The sequence below is a fragment of the Physeter macrocephalus genome, unplaced genomic scaffold (assembly GCF_002837175.3).
Source record: "Physeter macrocephalus isolate SW-GA unplaced genomic scaffold, ASM283717v5 random_1347, whole genome shotgun sequence".
Classification (NCBI taxonomy): Eukaryota; Metazoa; Chordata; class Mammalia; order Artiodactyla; family Physeteridae; genus Physeter; species Physeter macrocephalus.
Window position 1 is genome coordinate 1 of NW_021146212.1, and position 25,000 is coordinate 25,000.

At 59.8% G+C, this 25,000-nt stretch overlaps 4 protein-coding genes across 7 annotated transcripts; 2 read left to right on the top strand and 2 right to left on the bottom strand.

The window, feature by feature from the left end:
• Window positions 1-725: 725 nt before the first annotated feature.
• LOC114485269 (tubulin gamma-2 chain-like) lies at window positions 726-2,463 on the top strand (the record flags this gene model as incomplete). Its single annotated transcript, XM_028486417.2, has 5 exons — window positions 726-866; window positions 981-1,130; window positions 1,547-1,699; window positions 1,783-1,944; window positions 2,068-2,463. Coding segments are annotated over 5 exons (804 nt in total), but the record flags the coding sequence as incomplete, so codon positions are not given.
• Window positions 2,464-2,532: 69 nt separating this feature from the next.
• On the bottom strand, window positions 2,533-12,307 carry PLEKHH3 (pleckstrin homology, MyTH4 and FERM domain containing H3). 4 transcript variants are annotated; one of them, XM_028486415.2, is made up of 13 exons: window positions 11,721-12,307; window positions 9,662-9,717; window positions 9,035-9,114; window positions 8,745-8,936; window positions 8,501-8,658; window positions 8,269-8,389; window positions 7,174-7,480; window positions 6,380-6,587; window positions 6,013-6,140; window positions 5,579-5,711; window positions 4,927-5,385; window positions 4,458-4,649; window positions 2,533-3,746 (listed from the first exon to the last, which is right to left on the bottom strand). In XM_028486415.2, the coding sequence occupies exons 1-13, from the start codon at window positions 11,880-11,882 to the stop codon at window positions 3,573-3,575; spliced, it is 2,370 nt and encodes a 789-aa protein (XP_028342216.1). In that variant the 5' UTR covers window positions 11,883-12,307; the 3' UTR covers window positions 2,533-3,572. The 4 variants fall into 4 exon arrangements, 3 of the variants coding, with proteins under 3 accessions (XP_028342216.1, XP_007102186.1, XP_028342217.1); XM_007102124.3 differs by having other exon boundaries at window positions 6,004-6,140; XR_003678759.2 differs by having other exon boundaries at window positions 3,610-3,746; window positions 4,952-5,385; window positions 6,004-6,140.
• A 2,224-nt stretch (window positions 12,308-14,531) lies between these two features.
• Window positions 14,532-16,072, bottom strand: CCR10 (C-C motif chemokine receptor 10). The gene has a single exon (XM_007102123.3). It carries the CDS (start codon window positions 15,669-15,671, stop codon window positions 14,532-14,534), a length of 1,140 nt encoding a protein of 379 aa, XP_007102185.2. The 5' UTR covers window positions 15,672-16,072.
• Window positions 16,073-17,331: 1,259 nt separating this feature from the next.
• LOC102994671 (contactin-associated protein 1) lies at window positions 17,332-24,997 on the top strand (the record flags this gene model as incomplete). The annotated part of the gene is made up of 15 exons (XM_028486413.2): window positions 17,332-17,398; window positions 18,269-18,370; window positions 18,465-18,658; window positions 19,108-19,255; window positions 19,353-19,556; window positions 20,169-20,353; window positions 20,969-21,112; window positions 21,743-22,004; window positions 22,500-22,649; window positions 22,912-23,083; window positions 23,550-23,656; window positions 23,804-23,923; window positions 24,305-24,508; window positions 24,707-24,863; window positions 24,949-24,997. Coding segments are annotated over exons 1-15 (2,265 nt in total), but the record flags the coding sequence as incomplete, so codon positions are not given.
• Between the last annotated feature and the right edge of the window lie 3 nt (window positions 24,998-25,000).

A 25,000-nucleotide genomic window follows, 5' to 3' on the forward strand; every position in this document is an offset into this window, starting at 1 on the left:
ACGTGTTTCCACTTAGCCTGTTTTTTTTTAAATTAATTAATTAATTTTATTTTTGGCTGCGTTGAGTCTTCATTGCTGCGCACGGGCTTTCTCTAGTTGCAGAGAGCGGGGCTACTCTTCGTTGTGGTGTGCGGGCTTCTCATTGCGGTGGCTTCTCTTGTTGCAGAGCACAGGCTCTAGGTGCGTGAGCTTCAGTAGCTGTGGCTCACGGGCTTAGTTCCTCCACGGCATGTGGGATCTTCCCGGACCAGGGCTCGAACCCGCGTCCCCCGCATTGGCAGGCGGATTCTTGACCGCTGCGCCACCAGGGAAGCCGCTCCACTTAGCCTGTTTAATGCCTACTCATGCTTACATTCTCAGCCCAAGGGTCACTTTCTTAGCAAAACCTTCCCTGACCACCCAGACAAGGTCAAATTCCTTTGTGCATATTTCAGGCTATAACTATACTTTTCTGTTGTTTTATATTTAATGTCGGTCTCCCTCCTCTAGACTATAGATGTGGTGAGGGGGAAGACCATGCCTGTTTTACTCTCCATAGTTTCTCTAGGCACCATGCCTGGCACATGTTGGACAATCAAATATTTGTTTAATGCACTGGGTGGTAGAAACGTGTCTCCTGATGCCCCAGAGACAGTACTTGCCCTTTAAATTAGCACACCTACTTCCTAGTTTTGGAATTCTTCCTAGCTTTGGAGTTTAGAGGGGGACTAAGCAAATAACTTATTTCTCTGCCCCCTTTCTCCTCAAAAAGGTGCCGTGACCCTCTTCTGTCCCCCCAGGTGGTGCTGGACAACACAGCCCTGAACCGGATCGCCACAGACCGCCTGCACATCCAGAACCCATCCTTCTCTCAGATCAACCAGCTGGTGAGCCCTCACTCCTAGACTCTTTTGGACTGGAACCCCGCCTTGCCGGAGTGCCATCTGGGGAAGGGAGGCCCTCCCAGGACAAGGCCCTTGACACAGCACCCCTGTCCCCAGGTGTCCACCATCATGTCGGCCAGCACCACCACCCTGCGCTACCCCGGCTACATGAACAACGACCTCATCGGCCTCATCGCCTCGCTCATTCCCACACCACGGCTCCACTTCCTCATGACTGGCTACACACCCCTCACCACGGACCAGTCGGTAAGAGCAGCCCTCAGGCCCAGCAGGCCCTGACTAGCCTTTCTCTTTTCCCTGCTGCACCCGGAGCTGCCCCGTGCAGCCCCCAGAGGCCCTGCGCTCAGGGACTGGCACAGGCTGGGCGACTTCCTGGCTGACTTGCTCTCCTCTTCCCTCTGCCTGTGGCTCCCTGCAGGGCCCGGGCCGTACGGGGTCTGCTGACGCTCCAGCACAAGGGCATGAGTTTGCCGAGCTCGGGAGGACTGAGATCCCTGATCCCACAGCAGAGGCTCAGTGTGGACCTGAATCTAAGGACACTCCCCAGAGAGGCCAAACTACCCCGAGTCTGATGGGGACGTGTGTTGCCTAGTGCTCTCTGTCCTTGCGTTTCTCGACTGTGCCCTGAGTGCTGGCCTGCCCTGTGGCCGCTCTCCCCTCAGGTGGCCAGCGTGAGGAAGACCACGGTCCTGGATGTCATGAGGAGGCTGCTGCAGCCCAAGAACGTGATGGTGTCCACGGGCCGGGATCGCCAGACCAACCACTGCTACATCGCCATCCTCAACATCATCCAGGGGGAGGTGGACCCCACCCAGGTAGGTGAGGCCCCTTCTTTCTACCCCCAGAGCCCACAGGGGTAGAGGAGAGGCTACCACCACCACTCCTGTGCCCACCCCAGGTCCACAAGAGCCTGCAGAGGATCCGGGAACGGAAGTTGGCCAACTTCATCCCCTGGGGCCCAGCCAGCATCCAGGTGGCCCTGTCCAGGAAGTCGCCCTACCTGCCTTCTGCCCACAGGGTCAGCGGGCTCATGATGGCCAACCACACCAGCATCTCCTCGGTGAGCCTAGCCTCCTGGTCTTCTTTGGCCACTCTCTTCCACTAGCCACCTTCCTCATTCTCCCCCAGTTCCATTCCAACCCCTTGTCTTGCACTGACTCCTGGAGATTTCTATCTCTTGCAGCTCTTTGAAAGTTCCTGTCAGCAGTATGACAAGCTGCGGAAGCGGGAGGCCTTCCTGGAGCAGTTCCGCAAGGAGGACATCTTCAAGGAGAACTTTGACGAGCTGGACAGGTCCAGGGAGGTCGTGCAGGAGCTTATTGATGAGTACCATGCAGCCACGCGGCCAGACTATATCTCCTGGGGCACCCAGGAGCAGTGACTTCCTCCCCACTGCACCCCCTGGACAGTAAGCACAGCCCCCATCATGCCTGGTCCCTCTGGTCCAAATTCCCCTCACCAACAACCTTTCTAGGTTCTTCTTCAGCCCAGGAGTTGGCCCTGCTTCCTCCCCTCCATGCCTGACCCTTGATATGCTTATTTAGCTCTAATAAAGTAATAAAGCTTCATTGTGAATATAGTCAGGCCTTGGTCTGTGAATATAGGGGACGATAAAAGTATCTCCATGGTGCCTCACAGTTCCCAGGCATGTGTTGGTAGGGTGGGCTTTACCTGCTCTAGCTTAGTCACGGTCTTTGTGTGTCCACTGTTTCCATGAGCATCCCTTACCTAGAACCAAGCTGTTCTACTGGTGCCAGTCCTACTCTCAAAAGACTATAGAGGATTACTGATGTCTGTTGTCTCCTCAGTGCCTAAGCTCCTGCCCCAGGGTGGATCAATATTGCCCATATCGCCCCAGCCTCCTCCACTCAGGGCAGAGGCTGTAGAGGCTACTGAAGGACGGCCTGCAGCATTCTGAGCAGGTCAAGAAAGCCAAGACTGTATTCCCAGGCACAAGGCGACTGGATCCTCAGGAGTCAATCCAATTCAGCCCAATCTGATAAAAGTAGGACTGAGCCCATCCTGATAAATTCTTTATCTGTGCCAGAGAAGTTCTTGGATCTGATCCTGCCCCAAGCTTCTTCCGTTCCAGTCCCAAAGCAGTAGGCACATTAAAGATGGACCCAACCAAGACCCAGAAGCTGGACACCAGGGTAGGACTGGGTAGTGCCAGTCCTGATGACTCACTGTCCTCGGGCCTCAGGGATGCCAAGAGACCACCCCTATGCCACTCAGTGGAAGAAGGATGAGTAATTGCCAGCTTCCAAAACTGTCCTCTTGCCTGCCCCACCCACCACCCTAGGGCAGCATACGGGCCAGGAGGAGGTGAAATCCAGAATGTCACGGAGGGTGGAGCCCTGTGGTGTTCAGACTCCCCTCAGTGCTGGTAAAAGCCCAGAGTGTAGGTATCCCCGGAGGTGGAGCTCTGAGCTCTGGGGCTCCAACTTGTCCCACTGACAACACTCCCACAAGAAGGGTTTGTGTAAATAAGGAATTTTTGTGTGTGTGTCTTCTCTTCTACAAATAAATTAAGAAACAAACTAGAAAATTGTCTGCACCCATTGCAGCCCTTGGGTGTGGGGCGTGCCCTGTCCCTGCAGGGCCAAAAGGGTCCATGGTTCCCTGAAATCGCAGAGCAGTCCAAGTCCAGGATGGAGGCAAGAGGGAGGTCGTGACCTCTTGGCAAGCTCAGTCCTGCAGCTGCCCCAAACAGCCAGACTGTCCCTGGGGCTCGTCCAGGCCCGGGTGCTGGCTGGGAGGGAAGGTGTCTGGCAGGTCTTGGCATGGAGGAGGACTACTGCTGGGCCTCTCAGGGGAGGGGTTGGCCAAGTAGGCATTCACCAGCTGCATGATCTCTTCCACCTAAGGGAGGGCAGAGGTCAGAGTACACAAGGAGACACTGGGTTCTCCTTTTTCTCATCCTCCACCCAGGCTCCTTCCCAAGGCCTACATGAGCTGCCCCCTACAATCCTTCCTTCCTCATCATCGCTCTCCCTTACTCACAATGTGCCAACCACACTTGCTTCTTTCTGCTCCTATAATATCCTTAAGGTTATTCTCAACTCAGAGCCTTTGCACTTGCAAGTCCCTCTACCTGGAATGCTGTGCCCCCAGATCTTCCTTTGGCTAGCTTAAGTGTCACTTGTTGCATATCTTTTCCTGACCTTCCTACCTAATGCTATGGCCCCCTCCAATCACTTCCTGTCTCACTACCCTTTCCTTCACAGCATTTGTCACTGTCTTAAATAGTCTTTGAGGGGACTTCCCTGGCTGTCCAGTGGTTGAGACTCCACACTTCCACTGAAGGGGACATGGCTTCCATCTCTGGTCAGGGAACTAAGATCCCGCATGCCGCCTGGTGTGGCCAAAAAAATTAGAAAAAAAAAAAAAGAAAGTCTTTGATTCCTTGTTTAGTGTCTGATCACTGGCTCTGATGTAAGCTCCTTTAGTTTGTCTTTGATCACTGTTGGATCCCCAGGGTCTAGAGCTGTACCTGGCCCATGCTCAATGCTTAATAAATGTTTCTTGACACCTTTCCCTCCCTTCCTCCTTCTACATCCTCTTCCCACTCACCTGGGGACTCTGCAGGAGGAGCTGGCTCTCTCCCACCCTCAGTGCCAGGGTGTGGGGGCCCATTAGTTGGCAGGCGGCCACACGGCCATAGCTGACACTGTGAACGGGCTGTGTCTCACCCGGTCGGGAGAGGGACATGGCCTTGGCTCCCAGGCCCAGGCATAGCTTCTGTGGAGCGCCCCCACCAGGCTCCTGCGGACAGACAGGCAGAGTCAGGGTGGAAGGAGGGGACCCTGCAGCATTATTTTTGGTGTGGGGAGATGGCTGTGAGCGAGAAGTTTCCTGGTCCCCCCCTATAATCCACAGCTCCACAGAGGTGAGGGCCCCAGGGCCAGTGACTCCTGGGGTTTGAGATGGGCAGCTGTGCTGGGTGTAGGGAGTGAAGTGACCCACAATGGGGGCCTGTGGCTCTGGGGCAAAGGTGTGGGGCTCGGGCCGCCAGAGTCCCCCTCTCCCTTCTCCCCCTCACCGTGCTCAGCTCCAGAACGTCATACCGAGCAGCGCCGAACCCGGGACACTGCGCCGCCAGAGCCAGGTACGCAGCCATGGCCTCAGCTCGGCCCATGCCCCGTAGCCGCTTCCAGCCTCCCAGCGCAGCAGCCGCCGTGCCGGCGCCACCTCCTCCCTCGCGGGCCACGCTTCCCGCTGTGCGCCCGGCCCCGCCGCGCCGGGCCCGCTCCGCCCGCCTCTTGGCCAGGCCCGGACTCCAGATTGCCCCGGCCAGCAGGGCGGCGGAGCGGGGAGGCCTGGGCACCGGGCGGAGAGGGTCTTCACGCGGCGGGGCCGGGGTGGGCAGCAAGCGGTCTAGGCGCGGCAGGGGCGCCCGCGGGGAGAAGTCTCGGTGCAGGCTCCGCAGGCGCAGCGCCGCCTGGGCGCGCAGCGTGTCGTCGGGCGGGGCCGGCCGGCCGCTCAGCAGCAGAGCGTGAGCCTACGGGGAGGCAGGGGTCATCAGCGCGGGAGCGGCGGGGTACCGTCGCGAAGACACCTCGGGGTGTGGAACCTGAGGTGGGTTCGAGCACCGCCTCCCCCGGGCTTGCCAGAACGACGAAATGCGATGGCCCAGAAAGGGAGGGGTTCAGGCTCGCGGGTCTTCGCTGGGCGTGAATGCCGGGGATCCTCACCTGCTCAAAGAGGAAGGGCAGTTCGTGACCGTCTGGGGACAGCCCCTCAGGGTGCAGAGGTCCGTGAAGACGCAGACACAGTCTCCATCCGGAGTCCGGCGGGTCCTCCAGCCCGGCTTCCTCCGCCGCCAAGCTGCAGAATAGAGAAGGCTGCGATGCGTCCGGGAAGCAGGGGCCCCCAAGGCGCGGGCCCAGGGGAAAGAGGCGGGGACAGATGTTTGGGGCGGGGCCCGGGCGGAATGGACAGAGGAGGCGAGCCTTGCAGCCTGACTGCAAACCGCCGGCGGACAAGAATCCGTCTGTGAACCAGTGAAATTTACTGTGCCGGGCAAGTGGCAGGCGCTCGGTAAACGTTTGCTTAGGGATTGACCGAAGCCGAGAGGCGAATGGGCTAACGGAGAGCAGGGCTGGGGCTGGACATTTACTTCTCAAACCTGGTGAGCACGTCGGCCACGAGAGTCCCCCCGGCCAGGGCTCGCTCCTGGGCCCCTCGCTGCTCGTACAGCGCGAATGCATTGCGGCTCCGGGTCAAGCCCAGCCGCCCCACCAGCTCTCGAGCAACCTGGAGGGGTGAGAAGATAAGAGGAAAGTCAGACCCAGACCGCGCAGGGGTCTTGCCAGTACTTCTGGAGGGGTCCAACTGGAGGGGTCTTTCAGGTCTCTTAGTCCCGCCACACACAGCCGTTACCCAACTGATGACTCCCAGACTCGGGCAAGCCCTAGGGCCCAGGCACCAGGAGAGCCAGGCATGGGAAGCTGGGAGGAAGGTTGAGGTTTCAGGGGTTTTCTCTGTGGTCTTACCTCTCCCGCCGTGGTGTGGGAGTCTATGGACACAGGGCAGGCACCAGCCCCCGGACAGTGCACGGTGCACAACAACTCCTGCCGTCGGCTCAGCGCCGAAATCTCTGCCAGCGAGGGCACCAGCTCCCGGCCGCGCGTCCGGCCCAGCGCTTTTCGTATGAAGCGCGCATATTCCGCCAGTTCCGAGTCCGGGAGCGCCTGCTCAGTCCTGGGTTAGGGAGAACTGGAGAGTCAGTGCTCCAAGGGCTTTCCTTCACTTCCCCCCTATTGCCTTCTTACTTTATAGTTTATTTCGCCTCGCCGATTCCCTCCCCTTCAACTCTTAAGTTCCTTGAAGGCAGCGCAGCCAGCTCTTCTGAATCTACCCCGATGCTCTGTATGGAGCAGAATTACTTTCTAAGGCCCCTGGCAGCTTTCTCCTTACTGCCTCCTCCCACTTCCCAAAGTTTCCATGATCCTCCTTCGGGTTGAAGTCCAAACTCCAGCCGCATGCCTCTTTCCAACCTAAAAGCCCTGGTGCTGGGCTGCATCAGCTCCGAGAAAAACAGCCTTTTAATAATTCCGCTGCCCAAAGTGGGAGCCTTTTTGTCATTCCTCCGCCCGCAAGTGGTGTATGATCTTGTAATTCCCACAAAGGCACTATGCATGTTAACAGAGCCCTGACCTTGGGGCAAGTCCCTTCCCTTGTCTGGGTCCAAGTTCTCCATCTGCCAAACCCTTTGGAAAGACCTGCCATTCTTTTCCAGCCCCTTAGCTCCCTTGCCTTGGCCTTACCCCCACGCCTCCCCTCTCACCTCTCCAGATGCCCCAGGAGGTGCCCCCGTACAGGTCCGCCAGGCCGGAAGGTACAGCTCATGCAAGTGAGGAGCTGCCAGTACCGCAGGGCCGCGGGGTCTTGGGTAGCTGGAGGCCCGGGGGGGCCTGCGGGGCCCGAGGTCTGCTTAGCCAGCTGCAGGAAGAGCTCGTCTCGGAGCGCGGGCAGGTCCCGGCAGGTCTGGAGCACACCCTGCATCAGGGGCCCGGGGCGCCGCGCCCCCTCCAGGGCCTGCAGCGCCAGGAACAGCCGCACCGCCTCCTCGCGCAAGGGAGCGTAGCCCGGACCTGGGGGACGGCGGGGGCGGAGGGACGGTTTGGAGAGGGGACACAGAGCTGGGCCCTGGGAGGAAGGCGTGAACCAGGGGAAGGTCAGAGGGAGTGTAAGGGGACAGGGGTGGCAAGGAGGGGAGAGTGCGAAGGACAGGAAGAGTGAAGGGAAAGCAATCGTCCCCACAGAGCCAAATTCAACCCCTGCCTCCCGGGAATCTCCCCCTCCAGATCCCCTAAGGCTGCACTTTGAGTTAGTAACTTGGAGGGTTGGACTATAAGAACACAGGGTCAACCTTCAGACTCTGTAATTGGGTACTGACAGCTCTCACCATGGGCCAGAAAACAGGTTGGACCGCGAGTCAGAAAACCAGGGTTCTTCTCCCAGCTCCCCTTAATCCTCTAGCTGGAGGACCTGGGCCTGTCACTATTCCCTTTTGGGGAGAAGTATAACTAGATGAGGTCAGCACATTCTCCCAAGGTGGTGGCTTTTCCACCACTTGTAAAGGCAGTATGCCATGGTGTTGAGAGTATAATGAAAGAACAAAATAGAGGGTGTAAAAAACTCATGAAAGAACATCAGTAGTCAGAATGAGATCCAGAGAAGGTGGTCAAAGGGAGCCTTGACTTTCTGTGCTGGCTTTCCTTCCCCCTCTACCTTGGGTATCAGTCTGCTCAGCTTCTGGTTTCATCTTCATCCTTTGAAAAATGAGGGGCTGGGTAGGCCCCCTGAGGACTCCTAGATCCCTATCAGGTGAGGCATTCAGATTCCCCATCCAAGGGACTTGGGCCATGGCACCACTCACCTGGGGCACTGACTCCGTAGGGCAGGGGCAGGAGTGGGGCATACAGGGCCCCACTAGTGTGCCTCAGAATTGGGTTCCGTCTGTAAATAAGGGCCACAGCTTCCGGGTCCCCACAACTCTCCTAGAGGCCATGGAAATGATCAAAGTGATGGAGAAGGGGGCTCACCATGAACGCAGAAAGTTTATGGGTCCACCACCCTCCTCTTTCTCCATGGAGTTCCCTCCCTCGCACCTGAATGTCCCTGAGCAGCAGCTGGGTGGGGGTCTCCAGCGGCGCCTTGGAGGCTATCACTTCGCGCAGCGCCACCCCCCAGCGCTCTGCCTCAGCCTGGCGGGGCGAGCAGAGCCGGACGCTATGCTTCCGGCCAGACACGGTCACTGACCACAGACCTGGGGGAAAGAGAGGCCGCGGAGGTCAATCAGGGCTGGCTGGGGCAGCTACCTAGGGAGGTAGGAGAATCCCCATGAGGTCTCACCGGTCTCTTTGGGCCTGCGCTCAGGGCCGGTCACCGAGCACAGGCTGGTGAGCACGAGGCTCCCGAGGCGCCGCGCCCCCTTCCCGCTGCTGCTGAACTGGTCCAAGGAGTCCCGGGTGAGCAGGAACCAGGCTCGGCGCGGTGGCAACCAGGGCCGCGCCCCTCCTCCGCGGGGCTCGCGGTACAGCCAACCTGCGGGGAGAAGGAGGGAAAGGGGATCCTCAGGAGAAGACATTATCCCGTGGAGGATTGGGATTGGGGCCTCTAGAGCGCATGAGGTGGATCCCCACCTTTCACGACGACGTCTGGGTCGTCTTCTGACGGCCCCTTCTCCGGGATGAGGCTCCGTGTCTCCTCCCAGCTTTGCAGCCTGGGCAAGAAGGGAGCGAGGGTTGGGCAAGCCTGCCGGTCCCGCACCCCGCCTCCAGGAGGCTCCTCTTTAAGGGCTCCCCAGACCCCGCGAGGGGTGCCTACTCCCCGGGCTGGGCACCCCTCCCCCAGGCTGTGGGAACCGCTGGGCTGTTCTGACCTCGTACCAGAAATAGCCCGGACCCCCCCCCCTTCCCCCCCGCCCCCCCCCCCGGACCGCCCCCCGGGGTTGGGCAAGCCTGCCGGTCCCGCACCCCGCCTCCAGGAGGCTCCTCTTTAAGGGCTCCCCAGACCCCGCGAGGGGTGCCTACTCCCCGGGCTGGGCACCCCTCCCCCAGGCTGTGGGAACCGCTGGGCTGTTCTGACCTCGTACCAGAAATAGCCCGGACCCCCCCCCCTTCCTCCCCGCACCCCCAGCCGGACCGCCCCCCGGGACCCCGGCCAAACCACAGCGTCCGGCGTAAGGCCTTTCCCTTATTGCACAACCGCGGGAGGGAAGCCGGTGAAGATGGGGGTCCCAGACCATGGGACGCAGGGGCTGAGTTCACCTGTCTGAGACTGGCCCGCTCCTCACAGGCTGAGTCAGCGTCACATCCAGGGGGCCCTGGGGAGACAGGCAGGGCGGCCCTCAGGCTAAGAACCCTCCTCGCAGGATGCCAGTGGCTTCTGGCCCAGGACAGCGCTGCTCAGGGGATTGGGGAATCAAGGAGTGGGATGGCGACTGTGACTGTGACTGTGACTGAGCGAGCTGAAGCCACTGGGCTCACCCCTTCCACCAGTCTCTACAGAACAGCCCAAGCTAAGAAGCCAAGACTCTCGCCTTGTCTCTGTGATTCTTTAAAGAGGCAATCAGGTGTTGGGGTAGAGTAGAAAAAGCACTGGGCAGAGAGTCAGGAGACCTGGGTTCTAACACCGGCTCAACCGCTAACTCGGATCTACAAACTTGCTGAGGAACCCTGGCAACCCCTTGAGTCTTTGGGCCTTAGGTTCCCAATCTGTGAAGAGGGAAAGGTGGATGAAGTCCTTTCTTGCTCTGGCAGTCGAAGTCACCCCCTCCTCCTCATTTCCCTTCATTGGCTGGCGGGCGTTCAGGCTGGCAGGCAGGCGGTAGGCACGGAGGTGAATGAAGAGAAGAGGGACACTTTCGACATAGGGCTTTCTCCAAGAGCTTCTTATACCCTCCCACAGGGACCCCTGAAACTCAGTAGGAAGTAAAGACCCTGTCCTTTTGCTGGGGCTCAGGCCAGGCTGAAGAATACTCTCCATCGGAGGTACAGTCCAGGATTTTGCCCTCCCCCTACCACCCCCTGTGCCCTGGAACTTCTACTGTAGACTGGGGTCTAAGAAAGGCCTAAAACCCTACCAGGAGCCAGGTCAGGCGGGAACTGTGCCATGGTCCCATTGCATCCAGGCAGCTAAAGTCAGGAGGGGGAGGTGGGGGAAGGGGGCCAGGGACACCTGTCCCCAGGCTCCGAGGAGGGGGGCGGTGGTGGAGGTGGAGCATGAGGGAGGCAATGGCAGTGGTTCACAAAGCCGACCCTGCTCAGGCTGGAACCCTGGGGACGCCTGGGTCCTGTGCCTTCGGGGGTGCAGATCCTCTTATCTTCTGGAGGGTCTGAGAGGGGCTCTCAGCCACACCACCATAAGGGCAGGTGCTGACCCCTCTCTCAGACCAACTCCCCTAATCGCAGTCCCTTGATTCCCTCCCTCCCCGCCCCCCCTCTATATTTATCCGCCCTCCGCCTCCGCCAGGTGCTGGCGCCGGCCCCAGCGGCGCAGCCCGCCCCACCCGGGCACTGAGCCACCGGGCCCGCTGGGGACCCCTGAGCGGGGGAAGGGAGCCTGACCCAGGCCACAGCACACGCGAGTCTGGTTGCCCGGAGTTTGCTTGCAGGCGTGCAGGGGCATCAGAGAGGGGACGTCAGGGGATGATGGTCTCCCACACCAATAGAGCCTCAGTTTCGCCACGGGGAGATTCGACAAAACTCGGGAGCCGAGTGTCCCTCACCATTCCCTCAGGGATTCCCCAGGAGCCTCACCGGGGAGGCCCTGAGTGTGAGGGTAATGACGAGGGGTCCTCGGAGAGTTGTGGCCCCCAGCTCCCTCTCCATGGGGTCCCCGCCACGGACCCCAGTCTGAGGATGCCTGCTTCCCTTTGCCCAGGTCCCCGCGGAGGAAACTCCCGCATCTGGCCCCAGCGCTCAGCGCTCATGAATTGGAAGCGGAGCGGACCCAGGTGTCCGAGCCGCCCAGCCGGCCTCGCCACATTCCTCGGCGCTGGCGGAGGCGGAAGGAGACGGGATGGGACGCGGGCCCAGGAGGGAAGGGAGAGGCTGGGCCAGGTCGGGCCAGGCGTGACGCCTCCCCTGCCTCAGGGCCCCCAGCAGGTGGACAGCGCCCAGCGTGCTGCGCGAGGCCCACAGGCACATCCCGAGGCGAGGCTGCTGCTTGAGCTCTCGGGGGCTTCTGGCCCCCAGGCAAAAACCTCTCCCGAGTCCCCAGTCCGCAAGAGCACGGCGTTTGGCTGGAGTCTGGGGCAGGATCAGGCGTGACGGCCGGTTGTAGTGAGAGGGATTGAGACAAGGCTTCAAACCCCCCGGGACTTACCCTCCCGCCGCCCGCTGGACTCGGGGTCCGGAGCTCAAAGGTCTCCTCGTCCTCGTCTTCGTCCCCGTCCCCGCTAAGCTCGCCGTCCCCGTAGTCCCGGTGCAGAAGAGTAAAGCCTCGACGGCAGCAGAGGAGCCACCACAATCCCCCGGGGAGAGGCATCCGGGCGAGCAGCCGGGGGATTGGGGTGCGGGCAGCCGGGGCCGAGCTGCAGGGGGTCGGAGAAACTGGCGGGGCTCCGACCCGAGGGGGGGAAAAGATGAGGAGGGAGGAGGGAAAGGGGGAGGGGGACCGGGAGGAGGCGGTGTCTGGCTCTGGGGTGCAAGGGGTCGCTAGCTAGAGCCTGCGGGGGGCTCAGAGTCTGGGCCCCCGGAGGGGGAGGGGGGAAGCGGGGGTGGGGGAGGAGGGAGCAATGTCCGGAGCTGGGAAGTAGTGTCCGTTGTAGTGTCCAGCCCTGTGGGGGGCAGTGTCCGGTGTAGTGTCCGAGGTGGGCAGTTGTCCAAGCTCCAGGGAGGGTCGTGTCCGGTAGGGCGTCCGGTGGCCGGGGCCCGGGCCGAGCGCGTTGCGCTCCCTGCAGCCCCGGGACTGGCGCGCTAGGGGCGCGAGCACAGTGCCGGGACCCCGCCTCCCCAACCCCCTCCCCTTCGGCCCCCCCGCCCCTTCTTTCTCTCCTCCCTTCTTTACAGGGCTGTGTCCAGTTTTCGTCACAGCCTCCTCTGCCCAATCCCTGTGCCTGGCGCCGGGCGCGGCCACCAATCAAGCTACTGAAACCGCGGCGGGTTGCATCATGTGTCCCTGGCTTGGTGACAGCGGGGAGGGGCAGGGGAATAAGGAGGGAGGGGGCAATGCGATGTTAGCCACGCCCCCGTTTCGGAGGTCGGACACGGACTGCTAGGGACGTCACGGAAGCCCGCCTTCAGGCCCTTGTTTTAACTCTTGGCTCACCAACCAACAAATTAAAAGCACTTGAGCAGGAGCTTTGGAGAACAAAGTGCCCATAGGGCATAGAGAAAGGCTCCGACTGCTGCCCCCTGCACCCCTGTCTCGTCTCAGGGTTCCAGAGAAAGGAAAGAGCCTTAGCTACCTGCGCCAAGCACAGCCCTAGAGGTAGCCCTCCGCCCCTGGATGAAGGAGTCCAGTTCAGCGATCTGAGTCACCTCCTTTTAGGTGAAGAAGCTGAGGCAGAGACTCTGGGACAGTGCAGACCAAGGCCGGAAATAAAATCTAATGTAGAGCGCACAGCTCACTGAACTCCAGCTGGGAGAGTGACTTCGGATTCTAGGGAATTCCGTGGTCTTCGAATGGAGTGGAGGCTTCTCAGGGTGACTATCCTGCGGTTCTGTGTAGGAAGGGGTTAACCAAGGCTCTAAGCGGACGGGGCGGGGCCAGAGGAGGGGCGGGGCCAGGGCGACCGCGGGCGCGCGCGTGCGTTGCTGACTCAGCGGCGATTCCTGAGATCACTGGTGGAGGGTTCCAGGTTGGCCCCCAGTGACTGGCGTGTGGGACCCTTTGAAGATCGGCGCTATGTCCGGGACTTCCCTGGATCCTGGCCCCTGGAGGCCGTGGTTCTTGGTCTCAGCCGCCGGAGACTCCGGGAAGGAAGGCTAGCCCGAGCTGGGCGCGGCGGGACAGGGCGGGGACGACAGGCCAGCGCCTCCCTGGAGACATCCCCGCCACGCTCCGCCCCTCTCGCCCTGGGTCCCCAGACTCCAGGCTGGAGTGGTCGGGGCAGCTTGGCTGACCGGATATTAAACTGCGAGAGTTGTCGCACGTGGACACCATCCTGCCTGTCGTGACTGTGTAAAACAAAGACCAGGAATCAATGTCTTTAGAGGCCATCCCAGCCTTGCCCTCGCCCCAGATGAGAGTGGCCTGCGCTGAGACTTCCTAGGGATGGAAACACCACACCATATACTCTCTTCCCTATCTGGATCCCAGGCCCTTGCCTGCAGGGAAGTTCTTTCCGTTGTCTAACCTCTCTCTTTCCGGCAGGCTCAGTACATTCCCTCTGACCCAGTCCCCAAGGAAGATGGAGAATGGCTGTCACCCCACCCCCACCCCGCCCGTGATAACCACTCTTTGGATATTTGCAAATTGGAATTCTCTCCTTGGATTTTCTCCAAGGTGAAAAACTGCGACTCAACTTTTCAAATAACTTTTTTCTCTCCACCAGCGAACCTTAGAAGGGACTGTAGAGTGGTAACCGAATCCAACCCAAAACGGGAATCTCCTGGCCCCGTTCCTACCCCCACACCAGGCACAGGCACACACACAGTCCCCGACAGCCTCAGCCGGAACATTCCACAGGCCGGGAACTCGGTACTTGCTAAGGCAGCCATTACTGGATAGCACTCTGGTTGTTAGAAAGCTCTTTCTTACACTATTTCAGGAGGAACGCTCGCCCCTCGTCGCCTGGCAGCTTCCCCACCTCACCTCTGTTGGCAGAGACCGGGTGAAGGTGGAGGGGGTGTCAGTGCCTAAAGCTTCAGCAGACTCAGCAGCCCCTCACCCCCACCCAAGCTCTCAGCGCCTTCCACTCAGAGCCAAGCGCGGCGGAGTGCGAAGGGGCGGGGCCGGGGGGTGGGACCCACCAGCTCTGCCCTGCTGTAAATCACTTCCAAGCCGGTGACTCAAAAATAGTAACAGTTGTTGGGTTGCCCTTCATTTCCATGTTGTCAGTTTAATGTGCAAGTACAGAAGCAATTCCTGAGGTCCCTACCTCTTTCTCAGTGTGCCTCACCTACTCCCCCTTCCCACTACCCTCCCTGGAATCATTTCCTCAGCCCGCCCCCCTCCTCTTGATTCGCAGCCCTAGTAGTCCCAGAAGGAGATACTGTTGGTCTCCGTGGGAGCCGAGCAGGAAGAAAGGCGGGGCCGGCGGGGGCAGCGGCCGCGGTGGTGAGGCCCTGGACTGCAGCTTCGACCCCGTAGCAGCCTCCGCAGGTCCTGGCGGAAGCGCAGGCCCAGAAAGGCGTAGAGCACGGGGTTGAGGCCGCAGCGGACGAGGGCCAAGCCCCCGGTCACCAGCAGTGCCAGATCCTTGCGCTTGCTGGCGGGGCAGCTCCGCTCGCGGGCCGCCAGGAGGTCGGCAGTATCCAATAGCAGGGCGAGACTGTAGGGCAGCTGCACCACCACGAAGGCAGCCACCAGGGCCACCACGACGCGCAGCGCGCGCCGGCGCTCGGGCCCCCTGGTGGCCAGCAGCGTGCGGCCCAGGAGCGCGTAGCAGGCCGCCATGACGCCCAGCGGCAGCGCGAAGCCCAGGACCACCTGCGCCACGGCGCTCACCCCCTTCACCGTCTGCGTGAGGCCCTCGGGGAAGATGAGACGGCAGCGCCGCTGGCCTTCTCGCTGCCCGTCCTGGCTGAAAAGGAGAGCAGGCAGCGCCAGGAGCAGTGACAACAACCACACGATGACTGAGACCAAGTGTGCACGGCCCGGCACCGGGGGCCTCGGTCCAGCTGGGAGGGCCCGCGCGATGGCCACGTAGCGGTCGGCGCTGATACAGGCCAGGAAGAGGAAGCCGGCGTGGAAGGAGGCCGAATAGAGGCCCGAGATGGCGCGGCAGGTGACACTTCCCAGACTCCAGCCCTGCAGAGCCCCGGCTGCAGCAAAGGGCAGGGTCAGGGCCAGCAGAAGGTCGGCCAGGGCCAGCTGGAGCAGGTGGGCGGAGGTGGGCGAGCGGGCAGCGCGTCGCGCCGCTAGGTGCGTGGCCAGAACCAGGCCATTGCCGGCCAGACCCAGCGCACCCACTGTCAGGGAGACACTGGGTTGGAAGGCCCGACCGAAGGCCTGGACATCGGCCTTGTAGCAGAGTTCTGGTAGCGGTTCAGCCGAGTATGCCTCCTCATCGTCCCCGGAGTAGGGGCCCCAGGAGACCTGGGGAGGCCAAAATGAGAAGAGAGACCTTATGAGGCATGCCTCCACCACACACCTCCCCCTCCCACACATGCATTCCAAGCTGGGGGCTCCTGTGTGACCAGGTACAATGGTCCAGTACCCGGGGAGAAGACATAAACTCTTCTCCACGCTCTTCTTAGCACACCCTCAGACAGGCCTTGGCTTCCCTTGCACCCCTCCTGCCTCTACATCCAGCTTTCTCAGTGACCTTGAGTGAATCACTTGCTCTTTCTGGCTCTCCAGTTGCCTAATACATAAGGTCGAGATTAGAAATCCTGACCAGCCCACCCGGCAGAGTTGTTTGAAATAAGGAAGATAATGAACGTGAAGCATCTGTGCTCTCCATAGGCCAAGTGTCTGTATTATTAATAAATCTTAGCGCTTCAGTTCCTCTGCAGCGCCCTCTCCTGGAAGAACACCCACATGCAGACTTTGCCTGAGACCTGGTCCCTGGACTCCATGCTTGGTCTGGAGAGGTTTTCTATGTCTTCTTTCCCTTCTCCCCTTCTCACCCCCACCTCTTAGCCTCCAGTACAGGTGCACTGAACTACTCATGACAAGGGGGTCGTAAGGGTTGGAGCTCAGGTTTTCTGGGCTCAGTTGGGACCTTAGATCTCTAGGTTCAGCTCATCCTCCCTCTCAACCCCAGTCCTGTCCCCTGACCCCAGCGTCTCATTACCAGCCCTATCTATCTGGAGGGCCCCTGGTCCCAGAGGGCTCCAGGCATCCTAGGTAGGTCATAGCATGGCAGAGGCCTGGTGCTAGGTAGGGAATCCCATCCCTTCACCTTACCCTCCCTCTCTGTAACCGTTCCCCCCCTGCCCCCACTCCCACCTGCTCTGCGGGCACAGTCCCCATCTCTGGCTACTCGGGTTTCTGAGGTAAAGCCACTGGGGACAGAAGTTAAACTACTGGGACAGGAAGGAAGGGGCGGGGAGAAGGGCCAAGAGGGCGGTGGGGACTAAGGTCTGTGGGCCCTCTTTACCTAACTTTCCTATTCTACGTCCTAAAAAATAATTTCTCTTTACCGTGCCAGTAGAAAAAGAATGGGTTTTGGAATATCATCGTTTGCTAGCCACCTGTGTGATCTTCAGTAGGTTTTCTGACCTCTCTGAGCCTCAGGTTTTTCATCTGCAAGGTGGAGTGAGGTAAAAATGCAGAATTCACAGGGTGCTGAGGGTGCCTGGAGCATAATTTGCTGTCAGAAAATGTTAGATTCTTTTACTTACTCTTCTCCCCATCTCCAAGCACCCCCTCCCCTTCCATCTCCCTTTTCTTGGATTTTTCAGGACCCCCTAACCGTCCCTAGCCTCCCTTCCCCCATCCCTGAGGCCACGGTCCCCGTCGGCCTCGGGTTATTCAGGGTATTTCCCGGCGACGGGAGGCCCTCTACCCCCGCCCATTCGCAGCAGGGCTGAGGCGCGCGCTTGCGCGGGGTCCGGGAAAGCGGCGCGTGCCAGGAGACAGAGGCTGGGGGAGGGGGGAGGTGAGAAGAGAGAGGGTGGAAGGAGAGACGAGAACAGCGGAGAACCGGGAACAGCACAGAGAGAGACAAGGGAGAAGGGTTGGGGGAGAGAGGAAGGAGGGAGGGGTGGGTAAGGGGGAGAGATAGCCATCCGCTGCGAACCCCAGAAGGAAAGCCCGAGCTGGAACTGGAGCCCTAGCCGGAGACGGGCCCTGGGAGGCGGCCGCCGGGATCCGTCAGCCCTGCATGATGCGTCTCCGGCTCTTCTGCATCCTGCTCGCCGCCGTCTCGGGAGCCCGGGGCTGGGGCTACTGTGAGTGCGGGGCTCGCAGGCAGGCGGGGTTGGGCCTGGGAGTCTAAGGTCTGCAGGGCGGGTCCCGCACCGCATTGCGGCTGGGTGGTCGCAGGTCCCTTCCCGGCCGGCGCGCGCTCGTGCGCTTTCATCCTTTCCTGCCTCTCCCCGGCGCTCCGCAATGCAGCTGCGAGGCTGGCGCGCGCGCCCGGCGATGGGGCTGGGCTCAGAGCTGAAGATAGAGTCGGCCCGGGCGGGGATTTGGGACTGGGATCCAAGCGGGAGCTAGTGCCTGGGTTTGAGGGTTGGGAATAAGGGCGGTGCCAGTGACCCCGCTAGGGTTAAGGTTTTGCCGGGGGCTGGGGCTGGGCTTGGAGCTGGCCCAGGGACCAGGGTTTGGGGCTGAGGCTGGGGCTGGATTTTGGGGTTGGGATCCATGCCGTATTTGGTGACCCTTTATGATGCTAAGGTTGGACGTGGAACTGGTGATGGTGCTTGGACTGGCTGGGGTTGGGACCAAGGCCTGGATTTGGAGTTGGTGCAGGTCTGTGGGTGCTGCTGTTTGGGATTGAGGCTAAGGCTGGGGCTGGATTGGTGTCTTGGGGTGACTCAGGTTCTAAAAGATGCTGAGGTTTGGGATTGTGTTTGCGGGTGTACTGAACCCCAGCTGGTACTAGGCAGGGTCTGGCCTACGGGTTCTTCCAGAAGAAGAAGGCAGCCTCCCCGAAGTGTGCAGCTGTTGCTGCAGACCAGGTCGAGTAGACGGTTTAAGTTAGGGCTGGGTCTGCAATGGGGGAGAGAGAAGAAAGAGCCCCGGTTGCTCAGCGTGCTGGGCCTTTGGGAAGACTGGGAGGGGCCGCCCTGATCAACATGTCTGTTCCCCCAACCCAGACGGCTGTGACGAGGAGCTGGTTGGGCCCCTGTATGCACGCTCCCTGGGCGCCTCCTCCTACTATGGGCTCTTCACTGCGCCCCGTTTTGCCCGGCTGCACGGTGAGCGTGGTGGCGCCCCATGGTGGGGTGGGGGCCTCTGGAGGGCTGGAGGTAAATGGGGAACCAGTGGTGAAAGACCTTGCACCTTCTATAGGCATAAGCGGATGGTCTCCCCGGATTGGGGACCCAAATCCCTGGCTCCAGATCGACCTAATGAAGAAGCACCGGATCCGGGCTGTGGCCACGCAGGGCTCCTTTAACTCTTGGGACTGGGTCACACATTACATGCTGCTCTATGGCGACCGAGTGGACAGCTGGACACCGTTCTATCAGCGAGGGCACAACGCGGTACTCCAGGCTCCCTGCACACACACTTGGGGAACCTTTTCAGCTCTGTGACCTGGGCTGGGCTGGGCACAATCTTGGCGGAAGGGCAGGAGGCGGTGGTGAGGGCACAGATGAGGAGCAGTGATTTCCTCCCCAAGGACTCAGTCCAGAGGGGCTGTCAGCTCCCCATGTGTGCAAGATATTCCCAGTGACAGGGTTTAACATACTTCAGGGAAAAATCTGGGACAGCTTCATGAAGGTGGTGACATCTGAGTTGACCTTTGAGGATATAATGGGACGCTCTAGGCTAGGGAAACTGTGTCTGTGTAAAGCCATGAAGGCAAGGGAGATAAGCAGTGTTTGCCTTCCAGAAGTCGAGATTGGCTAGATGCGACAACTGTGGGCTGGGAGGCTGTGGAGAAACAAGCAGAGGGTGGGGACATGGTCACTCCTCTTCCCTTGCCCCTCAGACCTTCTTCGGTAACGTGAACGAGTCGGCGGTGGTTCGCCACGACCTGCACTACCACTTCACGGCGCGCTACATCCGTATCGTGCCCTTGGCTTGGAACCCGCGCGGCAAGATCGGCCTGAGACTCGGCCTCTACGGCTGCCCTTACAGTAAGGGTTGTGAGGTCGTGGGCTGCGGGGGGCGGGGGGGTGCCCGGGAGACAAAGAGTCTCCCCGGTCCCCAATCCACCTACTGCCCCTCGCGCAGAGTCCGACGTGCTCTATTTCGATGGTGATGATGCCATCTCGTACCGCTTCCCGCGAGGGGTCAGTCGGAGTCTGTGGGACGTGTTCGCCTTCAGCTTTAAGACCGAAGAGAAGGACGGGCTCCTGTTGCACGCCGAGGGCGCCCAGGGCGACTACGTGACACTCGAGCTGCAGGGGGCGCACTTGCTGCTGCACATGAGCCTGGGTGAGCTCAGAGATCCCGGCGCAAAGCCTGAGGCTCTCCTCCCACGTCTCTTGTTGCACCTCCTCCGCGAAGCCGCACCCCACTCCTTATCCTTCCCTTCCTTAAGTGTTTGGACCAACCCGCCTTTTTCGTGTAAAATTTGGTGCTAGCAAAACACTGGACTCGGGATCAGGAGAAGCGGATTCCAGCCTCAGCTCTACCACCTACCAGCAGGACAAGCACTTCCCCAGTCTGTTTCCTCATTGTAAAAACATTGTATATACGTATAGACACACGCCTAAAGCGTTATTATTTTGTATCTCAATCGCTTTTCATGATATCCACATGATGAGGTAGAAGCAACTATCGTGCCTAAAGTTTTACTGATAGGAAAACAGAGGCTCAGAGAGGTTAAATGGCTTACTCTAAGTCCATACTTGCCAATGGCCACTGCTCCATCCCAGGCTGAGGGTGGGCCAATCTCTGTATGCCCACCCTCCCTGGCTGCCCTGGGCCCTGGGCAGTCCCTCCTCTGTGCTGCCCGCTGCTGCTCTGCCTGGGGGCTAGCTGGGCAGTAGGGCTCGCTTGGGTTTTCCAGGTTCCAGGTCTGACCTCGCCCCACCCTACCCTCAGGCAGCAGCCCCATCCAGCCAAGGCCCGGTCACACAACCGTGAGCGCTGGTGGCGTCCTCAATGACCAGCACTGGCATTACGTACGTGTGGACCGATTTGGCCGCGAAGCAAATCTCACCCTGGACGGCTACGAGCAGCGCTTCGTGCTCAATGGCGACTTTGAGAGACTGAACCTGGACACCGAGGTGAGCGGAGAGAGGAGGAGCCATTTGGTTAAGTGCGATGCTGGGTGGGCCGGTGGGGGACAGCACTTTTCTCTACCAGAGGTAAGACTCTGCTTTCGGGTGTCTGAATATGCTAGCAGCTCTTGGCAAACTCCCAGAAAGGCCTGGGTTTTTGTTGTTGCTGCTGCTATTAGCACGCAGATTCCCGGGCTCCACCCCAGAACTACTGAGATGGAGTCTGGAAATCTGGATTTGGGGGATCGGGCAAGATGAGAAAATTGCCCCCTTCAGGCCCTGATCTGTAGATAAAGAATCCCAGACAGGTTCATTGACTTACCTAAGGGCATGCAGCCAATTTGTGGTGGAGTCAGGGCTAGAACCCAAGCCTGGGGAGGCCCCGCGAGCTTCCAGCTTCAAGACCGATACTGGGGCAATGTGTGTCTCAAGTCTTATAAAACTCAACCTGCCTGGAGCGTGGGAAAGTGTACGGCGGGGGAGCGCGAGAAAGGCGCGCGCGCGCGCGCTGCCGCGCTTATCGGCTCAGTGGGAAAACTTCTGGAAACGTCACCATTGATCCTGATGGGAGTGGCCCCCTGAAGCCATTTGTAGTGTACTCACTCCTCACTCCGCCCGCAGATGTTCATCGGGGGTCTGGTGGGCGCCGCGCAGAAGAACCTTGCCTATCGGCATAATTTCCGCGGCTGCATGGAAAACGTGATCTTCAACCGAGTCAACATCGCGGACCTGGCCGTGCGGCGCCATTCGCGGATCACCTTCGAGGCCAGTGGGCGGGGGGATCTGGGAGGACGGGGCGTCAAAGCCGCTTGGAACCAAGAGGTGGAGTGGGAAGAGATACTGAGAATCATGTAAAAGCCGAGGACCCCTCTCCCCAGCCAGATGCTCAGGTGGGGGTGATGGTGTCATCACTGACTCACAGGAAGTGCAAAAGGCCAGCTCCCAACCCCCCCCCCCCCGGTTAAAAGCTGTGGTCCGGTCTAAGCACCTCCTCAATTATAACTGAGGAAAACGAGGTGTAGCGACCCTGAGTGGCTCCGCCAGGGGTCACGCAGCTGCACAGGGGCTGAGGAGGGACTTGAACCCAGGGCTGTTTCGGTGTGTGGTTGTGGGTGCTCCCCCCACCTCAACTCAGGAGCGCAATCAGGCACCGCTGCCGGGAAGCAGGCGGGAGATTGCCTCTCCACGCTGGAAGGAAGGGAAGGAGCGGTCGCCCCTGGAGACGATGTAGATCAGGATAGAGTCCTGCAGGCCGACTTGGTGGCTGGAGACCTCCTCCACAGCTGGACATGTTTCTGGGGGAGTTGGGGAGGTGCACCCAGGGAACCTCACTCCTCACAGAGGTGGGGCGGGGCATGGGCTCGGGTGCTGATGGATCCCCACTTTCGTCCCTAGGGTAAGGTGGCATTCCGTTGCCTGGACCCGGTCCCTCACCCCATCAACTTTGGAGGTCCTCATAACTTCGTGCAAGTTCCTGGCTTCCCTCGCCGAGGCCGCCTCGCAGTCTCTTTTCGCTTCCGTACCTGGGATCTCACCGGGCTGCTACTTTTCTCCCGCCTGGGGGATGGGCTGGGCCACGTGGAGCTGATGCTCAGTGAAGGGCAGGTCAATGTGTCCATCGTGCAGACTGGCCGAAAGAAACTTCAGTTTGCTGCTGGTGAGGGGCGGAGGGAAGGGGGAGGCACAGGGAGGCCAGAGAAGGGCAAAGAGCAGAGGAGTTTGTAGGCCTGGACTGAAGCCTTGGCACACTGGAGAGGGGTGAGGGAGGGAGCAGGGCAGGAGGTCCCAGGGCCCTGGGAAAAGGTGGGAGTGGATGGAGGCTGCCTGGAGTTGGAGGGCGGGGCAGATCTGAGGAGCTAAGGGTGCCAGGAGAAGCAGGAAGGCTGAGAATCCTGGTACTCTCCAGTTCCGGAGGGTCTCTGGAGGTGTCATTCAGTTATGACTTTTGTGTCAGCCACTGGGGTTCCACACAGTGAAGAGAGACATTCAGAGACGTCACCACTCAGGTTGATAAGTGTAAAAATGGGAGGCACATAGGCTACTGTTAGGACACAGAGTGGGGCTGCTGCCTTCCCGCTCTAGGTACTCTTCTAGAACGTGGTGCTCCCCCCCCCACCCCCCCCGCCCCACACCATCCTCCTGTCCTGTCCAGGTTTCCGCCTGAATGATGGCTTTTGGCACGAGGTGAATTTTGTGGCACAGGAAAACCATGCAGTCATCAGCATTGATGATGTGGAGGGGGCAGAGGTCAGGGTCTCATACCCACTGCTGATCCGTACAGGAACCTCATACTTCTTTGGAGGTAAGTGGAGGCCGACCTGGCTAGACCCCTGTCTCTGGGTGGGAAGGCCCCATCTAAGTCCACCCAGACAGGGCTACATGGAGAGTTTTGTAGCAGTAAATCCCTCTTGTCCCTCTGGGGCCTTGGGGACTGGAAGGTCACTGTCATTGTCTACTAGCCCCCTTCCTTCCTTCCTTCATGTCCGGCTCTCCCTTGGCATCTCCCTGGGGGAGGGTCGCTGGAGTCTCCCCTGGGGAGGGCCTCACAGGGGTGGTTGCTCCAGGTTGTCCCAAGCCAGCCAGTCGATCGGGCTGCCACTCCAACCAGACGGCGTTCCATGGCTGCATGGAGCTGCTCAAGGTGGATGGTCAACTGGTCAACCTGACTCTGGTGGAGGGCCGGCGGCTTGGATACTATGCTGAGGTCCTCTTTGACACATGTGGCATCACTGATAGGTATCCAGAAGCCCCTCTCCCTACAAGAGGTGACCCCTCCAAAGCCCTCTTCCATGGTCTCCCAATGATGGGAATGGCCTTTCTCAATGATCTCCCTTCTCCTGGTCCCAGCTCCTAAGTCTCCCACCTGGGGATGATTCCTCCTTGACCTCTCACCTCCTATTTCTTCCCTTAAAGTGACACATGCTCAGAATGGAAATGAAGCATCTGTCTTTGGTCCTCGAGGGTTTTATTTGGGGGGTGGGGGAAGTAAGGCATTATTATTTATTCCTTTGGGGAAGGGGAAACAGTAGTACTTGAGCCCTGAGGCCTGCCTAATGCCCCAGCATTTAAGCTTCTTAGGTGGAGTGTGTTTCACACTGGGTTTTGGTGCTCCCAGGAGCTGGGAGTGAAGCTTGTAAGGATCAGACCCTGCTCTCAAGCTCCCCATAAGGCTCCTTCCCTCGGTGCTGACCCCCTCACCTAGGTGCAGCCCTAATATGTGTGAGCATGACGGACGCTGCTACCAGTCTTGGGATGACTTCATCTGCTATTGTGAACTGACAGGCTACAAGGGGGAGACCTGCCACCAACGTAAGCCAGCTTGGGTATGGGGGGAGAGTCAGAGACAGGGGAGGTCAGGAGGTTTCTGGCAATCATGAGGCTGCTAGAGATGGTGGGGCTGGCCCTCCTAGCCCCCTGACTCTATAATTGCCTTTTCCTCACCTCACCACCGACCAGCTTTGTATAAGGAATCCTGTGAGGCTTATAGGCTCAGTGGGAAAACTTCTGGCAACTTCACCATTGATCCTGATGGGAGTGGCCCCCTGAAGCCATTTGTAGTGTACTGTGATATCAGAGGTAAGTGGCTCTGATGGGTGGTGGAGGGGCAGCTGACAAGGCAATGCGGGAGTGTGGGGGAAATGGAAGGATGGAAGGGTGGACAGGGGCCAGTAAGATTAAATGGTGGTGGGGGTAAAGGAGGACAGAAGGGGGAAGGGGACACTCAGGGATTTGTAATCTAGCCTTGCAGGTAGATTCCAGCTTCCTGATCCATTCCAGCTGTCTCATCTCCAGCCTATGACGTTGGGGGCCTAGAGCTGGGCTGGAATGGAGCTGCTGGCCACGTTTCTTGGCTCTGGATTGCAGTAGTGGTGCTGGGGGCGGGGCAGGGAGATGGGTAGGGAGATGGGTAGGGAATGCCCGTCTCCAGCCACAGCTCTGCCTCATCCCCTCCCCCAGAGAACCGGGCCTGGACAGTTGTGAGGCACGACAGGCTGTGGACAACTCGGGTGACAGGTTCTAGCATGGAGCGGCCATTCCTCGGGGCCGTCCAGTATTGGAATGCATCCTGGGAGGAAGTCAGTGCCCTGGCCAATGCTTCCCAGCACTGTGAACAGTGGATTGAGTTCTCCTGCTACAATTCCCGGCTGCTCAACACTGCAGGTTAGGGCGGGGGTGGGGAGGGCAAGGTGGAGAGCTGGAGGAGAGACCAGTGGGGTCTGGGAGAAGAGGATTAGAGGGTTCAAGGGAGCCCTGGGCTACAGGATTCAAGAAAGGGTCTGGGCTGGTTGGAAGGGTGAGAGACGAGCCCAGAGGCTAATGGAGGGCAGGGCCTGGAAACTGCCTGCACCTCTTCCCCAGGAGGCTACCCCTATAGCTTCTGGATTGGCCGAAACGAGGAGCAGCACTTCTACTGGGGTGGCTCGCAGCCCGGCATTCAGCGCTGTGCCTGTGGTCTGGACCGGAGCTGTGTGGACCCCGCTCTGCACTGTAACTGTGACGCCGACCAGCCCCAGTGGTAAGGGGGGCAGAGGGACAGGGCTTTCAGGACGCCAGGGACAGCTGAGTGGCAGAGGCTGAGCCACCACATCCTGTCCCCACAGGAGAACCGACAAGGGCCTGCTGACTTTTGTGGACCATTTGCCTGTCACTCAG